This window comes from Aedes albopictus, chromosome 2 (genome assembly GCF_035046485.1).
Source record: "Aedes albopictus strain Foshan chromosome 2, AalbF5, whole genome shotgun sequence".
Classification (NCBI taxonomy): Eukaryota; Metazoa; Arthropoda; class Insecta; order Diptera; family Culicidae; genus Aedes; species Aedes albopictus.
Window position 1 is genome coordinate 259,982,472 of NC_085137.1, and position 14,062 is coordinate 259,996,533.

At 39.6% G+C, this 14,062-nt stretch overlaps 1 protein-coding gene across 1 annotated transcript in view; it reads right to left on the bottom strand.

Annotated features, from left to right (window-relative positions):
• Nucleotides 1-701: 701 nt before the first annotated feature.
• LOC134288024 (uncharacterized) overlaps nucleotides 702-14,062 on the bottom strand; it is a 49,108-nt gene continuing 35,747 nt past the window's right edge. Inside the window, exon 2 of the mRNA XM_062851624.1 lies at nucleotides 702-2,559. Within this exon, the coding sequence (XP_062707608.1) occupies nucleotides 997-2,340 (1,344 nt within the window). The 5' untranslated portion in view covers nucleotides 2,341-2,559 and the 3' untranslated portion in view covers nucleotides 702-996. The remainder of the gene's footprint in view (nucleotides 2,560-14,062) is intronic.

Sequence of the window (14,062 nt, forward strand, 5' to 3'; positions counted from 1 at the left end):
TGACCTATATTTTTTTTTTTCAATTACGTCTAACACTATTTTGTTCAAATTTTTGCAATTATTTTTTCATTATATAGAATTGTTTATTTATCTTCTTATTCTTTCTTGTGGCGTAACGTTCTAACTGGGACAAAGCCTGCATCTCAGTTTCTCAGTGTTATATGAGCACTTCCACAGTTTTTAATGTTCATGCCAAATTATTGCATGTGTATATCGTGTGGCAGGTAAGAAGTTACTCTATACTTAAGGACCTATGTTCAAGGCTTTGCTCCAGGACCGACAATATGGGACTGTGATGACAACAGCGTCGCTATATATACTATATTTTTTTTTTTCGAGTTGATGGAGCTTCCAGGTTTTCTTCAAGTGCAGCCAATAGTGCTTTCGTGAACTACGACGCAGTTGCCACCCTATTCCTGGATTTTTGCTACTGAACCTATTCACGAAATCTGGCCAATTTGTCTTTTTCGCGAATGACATGGATATTATTGCAAGAACATTTGGAACGGTTGCTGAACTGCCCAACTAACAATTACTCATTTTACAAGCACCTTTACGACGAATTGATTCAGCATGATGCTGAATAACATTTGGATAATTTTCAGGCACAACCTTTGTTCACACAAATTTGGAGAAACTATAAAGCATAGTGTTGTGTACCAACTGAACTGTTTGTTGTTAAATCGTTTTACAACTAGGTATCAGGTATCAGTAGGTCGGCTCTAGAGGCACGTTCTCCTCCATTTGGGAAATTTGTGCCATCGCCATGAACACGAGCCTATTCATCATTTACCTGACGGAGAAGGGAAGGAAAAATGATAGGAGATGGGAAAGGACAGGTAAGGGAATAGGATCGTCATACTCGCAAAAGCGTACCACAATGGGTTCACATAGCGTCCTGAAAAGGACACTGTAATAACGCATAAGCGTGCCACAATGGGTTCGAACAGCGCCCTGAGAAGGGCACTGTGATAATGCATAAAGCGTAAAGAGAGCCTATAGCTCTTTACCACAGCTGGTCAAGAACAACAGAACGTCCTGAAGATTCAGGTTTCTGAAGTCAGTTTCACTTAATAAGTGTTTCCCGAGTACTCGGAAACGCAATTGCGCAAAAGCTGGACAGTTACATATTAAATGATACGAAGTTCCATAATCGGATTCACAGCTATCACATGCAAATGAATCAGCTTGCTGAATATTCGCCATGTGATAACTGAGTCGGCAGTGGCCAGTCAATGCTTTGACCAGCATGCTGCAATTCTGCTTTGACAGATTTGTTAGATACTTTGCCACCCCTAGAGATGGCTCAGTACAATACAATTTTGTTTGACGACATGACTCCAAACTATTCCAGTATTGTTTGTGCTGAGTGGCAGCCCAGGTGTCAATCCGAAGCTTCACCCAACACTTGGATACCGGAATAGCTGGTTCAGGGCCAATGAAGTCATGTGATGCTCCAGTGCGAGCTAACTCATCAGCCAATTCATTTCCAGCGATGGAAGAATGGCCAGGTACCCATACAAGGTGAACAGCGTTTGCTGAATTCAGCTCCTCAATTTGAGTTCGACAAGCGATAACTATCTTCGACCTGGAGTTGGCCGAAGCAAGTGCTTTAAAAGCAGCCTGGCTATCTGAACAGAAGTATATTACTTTGCCCATTACGTGCTGTTGAAGTGCTGATTGCACTCCGCACATAAGAGCAAAGATTTCGGCCTGAAAAACGGTGCAGTGTCTGCCAAGTGAATAAGACTGATACAGCCTTAGCTCACGAGAATAAACACCAGCACCTGCTCGACCTTCTAGAAGGGAGCCATCAGTGTAACATACGATGCCGTCTGAAATACTTCTCTCCAGATAACCAGATGTCCACTCTTCCCGGGAAGGGAATTTCGTGGAAAATCTCCTATATGGAAAATTACAAGCAATTGTAAGATCACTTGGAGCAAGGACAACTTTGTCCCAATTCACCAAAAGTGGAAACAACGAGGTGTGTGTTGAACTGCGGTTCACAGGAGTTTCCTCTAGTAAACCGAGTACCCATAGACGGTAAGTGCAAGAAAGTGCTTCTTGTTTGAGATGAATGTGTAGTGGGACAACGTCAAAGAGAACTTCGAGCGCTGCCGTGGGAGTTGAAGAGAACGCTCCAGACATCGCCATTAAGCACATCCTTTGGAGATGGCCTAACTTTGATTGGACCGTTCTCACTTCGCCCTTTTGCCACCACACAAGACATCCATATGCCAATATTGGCCGAACAACAGTTGTGTAGATCCATTTGATATACTTGGGTTTTAGACCCCAAGTTGTACCAAAGGTTCGCCGGCATTGCCCGAAGGCCATACAAGCTTTCTTGATTCTGAACTCAACATGAGGTGTCCAGGAAAGCTTGGAATCAAGAATAACTCCAACGTACTTTACCTGTTCAGTCACATTGATTTCAGAATCAAAGAGACGTAAAGTTCGAACACCATTACGGTTTCGCTTTTCCGTGAAAAGAACAATAGATGTTTTACTCGGATTTACCGAAAGGCCATATTGGCGACACCAACCCTCAACTACCTGAAGAGCGTTTTGCATCAGGTCGAAAAGGGTGCTGATGCACATACCGACTAACAATGTTAGGTAGTCGTCGGCAAAACCATAAGTAGGAAAACCGCTATTATTGAGTTGCCTCAATAGCGTATCTGCTACGAGATTCCATAAAAGTGATGATAAGACTCCCCCTTGGGGGCATCCACAAACACTCAATTTCCTAATCGCCGCTTGACGCAATGTCGAGAAGAGATGTCGGTTTTTGAGCATTTGGTGAATCCAATTGGAAATCATTGGAGATATACCATGACCCCGTGCGGCTTCCAATATGGCATCGAAAGGCACGTTGTCAAAGGCACCCTCGATATCTAAGAAAACACCCAAGCAGGATTGCTTTTGAGCGAATGCCTTCTCAATATCGTAAACAACTTTGTGTAAAAGAGTCACAGTGGACTTTCCAGATTGGTAAGCATGTTGGTTCACATGAAGAGGCACATTGGCCAGATAAACATCACGGATGTGATGATCCACAATGCGTTCTAAGCATTTCAGAAGAAAAGAGGTCAAACTGATAGGTCTGAAGCTCTTTGCTTCTTCATACGACGCGCGACCCACTTTCGGAATAAACTTCACAGTAATATCCCGCCAGGATTTGGGAATATACCCTGTAGCAAAACTGCAAACAAGTAGTTGTTTCAAAACATGTTTGAAATGATCAAATCCCTTCTGAAGCAAAATAGGATAAATCCCATCTGCCCCAGGAGATTTGAAAGGAGCAAAGCTATTAAGTGCCCATTCAATCGATTCTAAAGTTATGATACTCCGAGCCGAAGCTAAAGAATCATAACTACAAGAAAAGACATCAGGTTCATCCGAAGATGTAATATCCACACATCCGGGGAAGTGTGTACTGAATAAACATTCTACCACATCAGAGGAAGTGAAATCACCATTTGGCAAACGAAGTTCGTTCACTTGAAAATCCTTAGATTTTGCAAGGATTTTGTTCAATCGACTGGCTTCACTCAGACTGGAAACATTTGTACAAAGGTTTTTCCAGCCGGATCGTTCAGCAGACCGAAGAGCTTTCTGGTAGGCCTTGCGAGCCGACCTGAAAGCCTCCGATCCAACCGAACGTCGTCTGTTCCAACTCTTTCTACATTGTTTCCTGAGCTTCGCCAGATCGGAGTTCCACCAAGGGGTTCCTCTTGTGGTCTTCACAGACCGCAGAGGGCAGGCTTCTTCAAAAGCTTCCATGATGAAGGCCGTTGTAGTATCAACGGCATCATCTAAATCACTTGGAGTGTCAATTGATGGTGAGTATCCATGAAATTTGGCTGCAACCAAATCGGTAAAGAGATCCCAGTTGGTTGACCGGGGATTCCTGAAACGCAAAGTTTGCGAAGTAAAATTCACATGTTCAAACAAGATGTAACGATGGTCAGATAAAGATTCTTCATCTGACACATGCCAATTGGTCAGCTCATGACTAATTCTGCTAGAGCAAAGCGTTATGTCTAACACTTCCTCTCTACCAGATACCATGAAGGTTGGGCGGTTGCCTATGTTAAGTAATCCAAGATCTGTACTACTCAAGTATTCCATCAAACTGGAGCCTCTCAAATTGATGTCTGAGCTGCCCCAGATTATATGGTGAGCATTAGCATCACTACCAACAATTAGCGGAAGGCCTTTTGCAGTGCAGTATGCAATGACTTGCTTGAAAGCATCCGTAGGGGATGGTTCATCATGCGGTAAATAAACCGAACAATAAACGTATTTCCTGTTGAGGTTTCCAACAGATACATCTATTATGATAGCACATACATCTCTGGTAGTTAGTTCAGAGATGAGTGTAGCAACGATTGCGTTGTTGACAAGCACACATTCTCGAGGCATGACACGTGAGTTTGCCATTTCATTTTTACTGAAAGTAGCAAACACCGGATTCACAAGGTTTCCTAAATAGAAATTCCCCTTACGAAAGTAAGGTTCTTGGACTAACGCCACTTGGGCTGTACCAGTTTGCATAAGTCTACAAAGATTGATCGTTGCTGTTCTTTTGTGCTGAAGATTGATCTGAGCTATCCTAACCGTAGCCACTACCCAAACTAGGCAAGATTAAACTCTTAACAATCACAGCACAAAAAAGAACAGCAACAATAAAGCCAGATCGGTATCGAATCGAGTGCGCCAAAGGCGAGGATGCACAGAATACACTGTGTAAAACGCATAATGCGAAACCATATAGGTGAAAATCTAAACTAATTAATAACATCTTCATAATCCCGCCCTTATTCATCCTCAAGTATGAGATTGAAGAAGGGCAGCTGATTGTCTCGGAGAAACACAAGGTCCACCGCGCTATTGCTCCGGTTAGCACAGTAAGGGCAAATACTGTGGAGGGTGCCCTGGTACTCCACAGGCTCCGTTTGCGGTTAGGTTTTTATTAGACCCCCCTAGCCATTCATTCCTAGGCACGGTAAGCATAAAGCCGCATAACACCATGAATTGGGGGTCACCTGATTAGTGGATTCCTACCACTGGAACAGGCGGTCCGTAGTGCTATTCTTAGCCAGTTAAACTAACCGCTACCGACACTACACAGCTATCTAGGCTGATCGGGAAAAGAAGTTGATATTGGTGATCAACTTCATAAGGGCCCGAAAAGCCGGCAACTAACTGCCCAACTAACAATTACTCATTTTACAAGCACCTTTACGACGAATTGATTCAGCATGATGCTGAATAACATTTGGATAATTTTCAGGCACAACCTTTGTTCACACAAATTTGGAGAAACTATAAAGCATAGTGTTGTGTACCAACTGAACTGTTTGTTGTTAAATCGTTTTACAACTATACATTAAGGCTGTTATTCAGCTTTAGCAAAAAAATGATTAAAAATAGAAAAGAAATGCAAAAATTTTCAATTTCCACGAGAGTTTATGAACTTAATACTGTGAACAAATATAATGGAATAATAACTACACATAAATTTACCTAAATCCAGATTCGAACTCGAGACCCGTCGATTACCAGCCGCATGCCTTCCTATCTGCGCCATCCTAGAGATGATGAATTGCAGCGCTCAAATCAAAAGATAAACTTTCCGGGGTTTAATAATGATCAGACTTCGACTCCTATTCAGCAGTGGTGAATTAGCACAACATTATGGCTAACAACTGAACAACAGACTAGTTCGGCTGTTGTTCAGTAAAAACCACGTGTTTTATACATCATGTACTCTGAGTTGAAGTATGATGAAACGAAAGCGCTTATTTGACTTGTGAAAAACACATTATACAGATACATGTGCTAATTTTTACATGAACTTAACAAGAAGCAGAAAAAAGTTTTGTTAAACTATGTTGTAAAGGAATTACTGCGAGTCGAATAAAAATCTAATTGAACGCTTGAAAAATGTTTTTAATTATCATTGTTGATACCAATACGAAAAGTTGAACATTGGCTACTTTTTCAATTGAAATAGCATTTGTACAGTAATGTGTACAGCATAATTTTAGTTCAGCTATAATTACTATTATAAAGCAACAATTCAGCATGCATGCTTGTTTGCGGCTGGTGATTGTTAGTTGAGTGTACACCCGCCTGAAACGTTAAGCAGCAAAGGTCGGGCTGGTGGTGAATGCGGCTAAAACAAAGTACATGCTAGTAGGTGGGACTGAGCATGCTGGCAGCATGATGGAAGAATTTGTCTATATCTCCCTTGCTAACGGCTGATAATAACGTGAGCCGTGAAATGCGAAGGCGCATCATCAGTAAAAGTCGTGCCTACTACAGACTCCGGAAGAAACTGCTGTCAAAAAAGATTCACCCCGCACCAAATGTACCATGTGCAAGACGATAATAAGACCGGTGGTCCTCTACGGACACGCAACATGGACAACGCTCAAGAAGGACCTGCAAGCACTCGAAGTTTTCGAGCAACGCGTGCTAAGAACGATTTTCGGCGGCGTCACATACACTGTGGTGCATAATTAATCCGACAATCGCCGATTTTCATTCAAAATGGCCAAGTTTAAGATGGATATTGAACTACTAATGTGCTGAATTTTACGTATACGAAGTACAACAGGTTTTCGTTCACAGGTCTGGGCGTGGAAAGTCGTTCAAAATTTGCAAAAGTAATCAGGCAGCGGTACCCCTTTGATTTACACGCGTGCCGCTGTCCGATCAATTTTGCACATTTTGAACGCCTTGCCACGCCCAAACTTGTGAACGAATACATTGTGTACTTCGTATACGAAAAATTCAGCATATCAGTAGTTCCATATCCATATCCATCTTAAACTTGGCCATTTTGAATGAAAATCGGCGATTGTCCGATCAATTATGCACCATAGTGTATTTACCAATATTTCAAGATACACAAACTTACACAACTTAAAAACATCCTCGCCAATTACTACTTCCATACTAACACCAATAGACCTGCCTCTGTCTCTACCAGCAACAATGTACTTCGTACAGCCGAGATTATTACCAAGCATCTCCTCACTGTCATCTTATCATTGTCCCACGATCGATACCGATCAGAGCAATATCATCCACAAAGCCGAAGAGAATGTTCGATTAGATGAAAAATGTCTTGTCATCGTAAAAGTGCTGTGCAAATTACGTCCCTCCCTCCTGCCGGCATAACTTCGAATGCTAAAACGTCGAATGGAACCAAACGCCGAAAGGACAAAGCGTCTAGAGACCGAGTAATGTAAGCAAACAGTTAGTTATTTATTCCTTCAAAGCAACCCATTCGTCGTTTCATATTTTCGACGTTTTGGCCCTTCGAAGGTTTAGCAATCGGCGTATGATACAGTTTTAGCACTAAATCGGCGTATGATACAATCGATCGAGACCAGCTATGGCAGATTATGCACGAATATGGACTCCCGGATAAACTGATACGATTAAGGCAAAGATGGATCAAGTGATGTCTTCTACTTCTTCTTTACGGCTCTACGTCCCCACTGGGACTTGGCCTGCCTCTCTCCAACATAGTGTTCTTTGAGCACTTCCACCGGTATATTGGAGGGCCTTCTCTGCCTGCCATTGCATAAATTTGTATATTGTGAGCCAAGTACTATGATACTTTATGCACAGGGAGTCGAAAAAATTTTGTCGACCGGAACGGGAATCGAACCCACCGTCTCTAGACTCGATATTTTGATAAATATTTTTCTAAATATCTACCCACTCAAAAAGCAAAATCCAACCAAATATTTTTGAAGGGGGAGGAGACAAAAAGTCAAAATTAAATTTGTTTCAGCCTAACTTGCAAATTTGAGACGATAGCGGAAACGTACATCCGTCTAAAGAATAAAGCCAGGCAAATCATATTAGTCATTAATGTGTCGAAGACCATTATACAGCAAAACCGCTGTATAAAAGCAATATTCAAGCTACCTTTCCTACATCCAACGAACGATCTGTACAGTACGACAGAACATAATATTCTACCAATACAAGTACTCTACACTTTCAGAGTCTGTATGATCATGTACAAAACCACGTATAGCCTTAAATTGCACCACAATTGGTCGTACAACTCTAAGGTAGAAAGGAAATGGTTCCAGAATATAGGACCAGACACATTTAATCGACTGCCAGAGGACAAGAACGCTTAATCCATTGTTCAGTTTGAACGTCGTTTGATAGCTCATATAATATATATATAATATATTGTTCGTTGAGTTCCTGTGAACAACTTATATTCTAGTTATAATCATTATTTTTTCATTATCTTTTTTTTTTTAATTGTAATGAATAATTAACTAAGCTAGTTCAACAAGTTCTGGTGACCCTTTCAAAGAACATTAATTACCAACTGTTAAATATGTACTAAGAATTGAAATAAAATAAAATAAAAAAGACCAAAATACATGATGGCAAAGGGCTCCAGGGAAGAATCTCCGCCCCCGCCACCCCGATTTTTTATTGTCGGTGATGAAATCGAAGCGGTAGAGGAATTCGTGGTGTGACCGCCGACAACGACACCAGCAGAGAAATTCAGAGACGTATTGTGGCAAGAAATCGAGCTTACTTTAAACTCCGCAGAACTCTACGACCGAACAAAGTATACCATCACACGAAGTTAACTATCATGGACTCTACGTGCAGAGGACCAACGCGCTCTTGGAGTTTTCGAACGGAAGGTGCTGCGTACCATCTATAGGGGATACTCAAAATAACTGGGACAGGTAAGATTTTCACTTTTCAAAAAATGTTCAACTCGCTGTAACTTATCGAAAAGGGCATCAAATATTCCCAAATTTTTACTGTAAGTTCATCAACTAGTTGTGTATCAGTGGTTCAAATTTGGAAAAGAAATTGTTCCAAATTTGAACCACTGATACACAATTAGTTGATGAACTTACAGTAAAAATTTGAGAATATTTGATGCCCTTTTCGATAAGTTACAGCGAGTTGAACATTTTTTGAAAAGTGAAAATCTTACCTGTCTCAGTTATTTTGAGTATCCCCTGTACAACGGAGCGCAGAAGGAAGGATTTGCGGACCCTTCGCAGAGTGCTGAACTGGAGACACCGGTACTGAAGTCTGACCGGTAAGGTAAGCATATTAAGGAGAACGTGCCTCTAGAGCCGACCTACTGAAGGTAAGCATATGGTTTCGCATTATGCGATTTACACAGTGTATTCTGTGTATCCTCGCCGTTAGCGCTTTCCAATCAATACTGATCTAACATGAACATGGACTCTATGTGCAGAGAACCAGAGGAGTTTTCGAACGAAAGATGTTGCGTACCATCTACGGCGGAGTGCAGACGGAAGGCGGGACTTAGAAAAGGTAAATGGACCAGATATAGTAGATATACAAGTCATTTTTGTCCTTTCCACACAATAACTATGAATACCAAGTACTTCGGAGCTAATTTAGTCGTCTGATCTAATTCTAATCTGATTCTAATATCTATTAGACAAAGTGTATCTCGATGTTTTTCATATCCACTTGATAATCGATTCAAAATCTTTTGGCAGTTAACAAAATATACAATATTCCAGAATATCTAAGGTATTTTTTAATTATGAAGTATTGCATACAAGATTCTAGAAGGTGCCTGGCAATTCTGGTACATAGTTTAGTCCATGGTCCACGCTATTTTGGAAACCAATCCACTAGATGCCAAATCCACAATATTTTCTAGAATGACAAAAATACACAATCACACAAAATAAAAATGTTAAATACGAATAATACAACAATAATTTTGATAAGCGTAAGAAGGGTTCTTTTTAGGTCAAGTGGGTTTGAACATGGACAATTTGAACGGTTGACAACATTACAATAGCTGTTGTAATGTTGTCAACCGTTCAAATTGTCCATGTTCAAACCCACTTGACCTAAAAACAACCTTTAATTTTGCCCTGAAGATGAGTGAATAAACGCTCGAAACGTCGGCTATAATTAAAACCGTTGTTTTATAAGTAACCCGATGACCGAAAACGCGCCTGTAATTGCTAATTTTGCTGAATATAAAGGCGTTCCACACATAGTGTAATGAGTGAAAAGGCCATCAAAAATAAAGTAATTTGAATGATACGTAATTTGTCAAACATACATTAGATAACACATTGTCTCAGTCATCAACTAATTGCCGAGAAGGACAACTTTTCTAAACTGGATGACTAAACACCTGAAAACTTCAACTTGTCGAGAAGTTGTTAGGGCACAAATCGAATGGAAACGAAATAACTTGGCGAAAAGTTGTTAGAACAAATCGAACCCACAACAATCTCATTGTGAAATAAACGTATAACAACCCATATCACGGGAGGTCCCACCTTATTATATTTATATGTTTTCAGAGTACATAACATTGGCATGAATGTTTTCTCCCTTTAGAAGGAACTGGAGAGATGGATCTGACAGGTGCTCCGAAATATGTCCACATCTGATTATGTTGAACATATTTTGGCCATACCTCAAACCACCATTTTAGTAAATATTATCGCCAGCGTTGAAAAATTCATTTCGGCATATCTAGATTCAATCACCTACAGCTCATTTTAGAAGCTGAACCTGAGAATATGGTTTATGAAAAACTTGTGCGACTGGACCAGTTCTGCAAGAAAGTCACGGAATAATCGCTCTTTTTCGAATATTTAAGGTAAATGTCACGGACTACCTTCGAAAAATGCCAATGATATTCACGGTGAATATCATTTGGCATTTTTCAAAGGTAGTCCGTGGCATTTACCTGAAATATTCTAAAAATAGTGGTTTTTCCGTGACTTTCTTGCAGAAATGGTCTAGTCGCACAAGTTTTTCATAAACCATATTCTCAGGTTCAGCTTCTAAAATGAGCTGTAGGTGGTTAAATTTAGATATAACGAAATGAAATTTTCAGCACTGATTATCGCTCCACCGAGGTTAAGAACAGTTTATTTTGAGTTCTTACATGGCCCTAACTACATTCACATGAAATAAATATTTATTTGTAAAATTTAATACTTCTTCGAAGCCGACTACTAATTTGTCACCTTCTTTGTTTTTGGTGCTTTTCCGTGTGTTTCATTGGAAGTGAAAACATTTTCTCTGTTTTTAAAACTGAACAGCATATTTAACTGACAGCCAAAACAAAGGTCATCACACAGTTGAATACTTTTCGTGTTCTAATAAAAAATTACCAAGATTTAGTAGAGATTATGTGATAAATATCATTCCCTAGGTGGGCCAAAATACCTGCCCGGTCCAGAATACCTTCACTACCCTATGATGAACAAATTTTGGGAATACCCTTCAATAACACTGCATGTGAAATACAAAGCAAATAATTCAGCAACAAAAAGGGAACAAGGAGATTTCTGTTTATAAAAAAATAAGCCACCTCAATAATACAAACTCTAAAACCTGCACTAATTCTAATAAATGAACCATTCATTTAATTTATTTCGTTAAACATCAAATACATGATAACAATGAATCAACAATTTGCTGCCATAATACTCGATTTGCAGCTGCAGCTCTCCAACGTCGGTCACACCCAACCCTCGCCAAATCACGCTCCATCTAGTCCGCCCACCGTGATTTCTGCGCTCCACGCCTTCTTATACCCACCGGATGGTTAGCAAACACCAACTTTGTAGGGTTGTTGTTCGGCATTTTTGCTACATGCCCTACCCACCGTATCTGCCCGCCCAGCTTTAGCCACTTTCAAGATGTTGGCTTCACCGTAGAGTGCAGCGAGGTTGTGGTTCGGCGCCACACATCGTTCTCCTGCACGCCGCAGAAGATCGTCCTTAGCACGCGTCGCTCGAAAACTCTGAGCGCTTTCAGGTCCTCCTCGAGCACAGTCAATGTCTCGTGAATGAATGAACCATCTGTCTAAAATAAACACTGAGGTTTCATTCCGCCAAAATTACGATTGACCGACATTGAGAACTCATAGTATGGAATTTGTTTTATTTTTAAACTGCCATCTTTTTATAGTTAAAGATTGAAAAAAAGTGTGAACATTTATGTCATGGTTATAAAAATAATTAGATCAAGAGGGACGTTTCCAGTAAAATATGCCTTTAAAGTCATTTATTAGTCAATCAGTCAGTCCGTTAGTCAGTCTAAAAGAAGTATTAATTTTATACAAAACATTCAGTACCTATCCCAAGTAGCACCTGCAACTAAAATGGAAATGATCAGCGTTGCAAACATGTTGCAACAGAGTTTTCATGAAACAAACAAAATTAAAACCTATTAAAATCCCGGTATTAATGCCAAACTGAGGTGTAACAGTTTTATAACAAGTAGCAAAATGAAAACAAACGTCATCATTAGTCGAAACTTGCGAAACCAATTTGTAACTGAAGTATAATCTGATTGTTGCAACGAATCTTAGTTACAACCGTTTACAAACCAAATCAACCAAAACATTGATTCTGATTGTTATAAACATGTTGCACCTGGAACTTATTTAGAACATAACGAACAATTTTGACAGGAGAGGTAGAAGTTCCAAAATGTGCGGCAAAATGTTTTTGTGACCATGAAAAATATAAAATGCACTATAAAAAACAAAAATGATTCAAAAATAACGCAATCATGTACAAATAAAATGTAACCTTTTCTTCATAAATTTATCGACATATTCCAAATAATATAAAATTAAAGTGGTAAAAAAGAAAAAAAATCTGATTGGAAGTATAATATTGACCCAACAACAAAAATTCTCCCTTATTTTCGCAGTACTGAACGACTGATACCTACCACTGAAAAGATTTGAATATATGGGGTTTTGATAAATCTTACGTAACGTACAAAAATATTAGGAGTTTCCCACGAAACATTTTACAATGGGTTTACATTTTTTACAAAAAACGTGAAATTTTCGTTACGTAATAAAAGGACAGCCTCTTGTCGACGTAAATGGGAAGTACACGTCCAAGTGTCTGCATTTTTGGTTGTTTGTGTCCTGCACGGAACATTCAAACTACCTTATTTTGGGTAGATTTTACCCTAAAATGAGTATATCTAATTGATTAGTTACCTAAAATAAGGTTGTTTTTCCTCTCTCCCCCACAGATGTTGTCGTAAATAAACAGAGATGCGTCTATCCAACGGGGTCCTTGAGGCCAATAAGCCAATTTTGGGTAAATGTAGATTTACCCAAATTTGGGTTGAATGAAGGGGGTCTTGGGTTGAATTTACCTACTCTTGAGTATATTTTTAGCTGGAGGTAAAGACAATTTACCTTGCGTGACTGATTGGACCGGGATTGCGTCAAAAGCATTTAATTTTGGGTAGTTTGGCGGTTCCGTGTACCGCGTGCAGCATTGTTGTACTTTGTCAATACGGATTCCCATAGACATGATTTAGCAAATAGTATCATTCTAAATTCTAAAATTAATTTTCAGCATTTTACGGGCGCATTAAATAAGCTGCTGAAATGCACTCCGTCAAAGTAATATGGCGAGTTAACTTTTACCATAAATGCCTAAATTTTCACTCGCAAAATGATAGGTAGACTGAGGCGCGTTGAGAATACGGAGCTAAAATGCGTAACTTACCGATAAATTTGGAACGGCACACAAATTGGCGTTCTCGGTCAGCCTTATTTGCGGTATATTTAAGCACACAATTTATCAATCACATGAACGAAACTGTTGATGCATTATTTACTGGCAGTGACGAATGTGGTGGCTAGCTGACTAGTTGTCGAATCGGTCACCATTTTTTAAGACGACTATAAGTTGTATCTTGGTTATAAATCGATTGCGTATTAAAACCGTTCATATCACGAATGGATGTTTTATATTGGCTCCACCTCTTGCGCTTTTTTGGTTGCAATTTAGTCGTTAATATGACGATTGGTTCAAATGGCATAACTTTCAATATAGTTGCATACACATTACAGGAACTTATTAATGTCCAAGTGTGTTGCTTGGGATGTCAATTATTAGGAAATCATTAATAAATCACTGGGCAAGGAATTTAGTATTCAAACCATTGAAACGAATTTTGCGAGCAACAATACTAACTAATACTTCAACAGATTTAA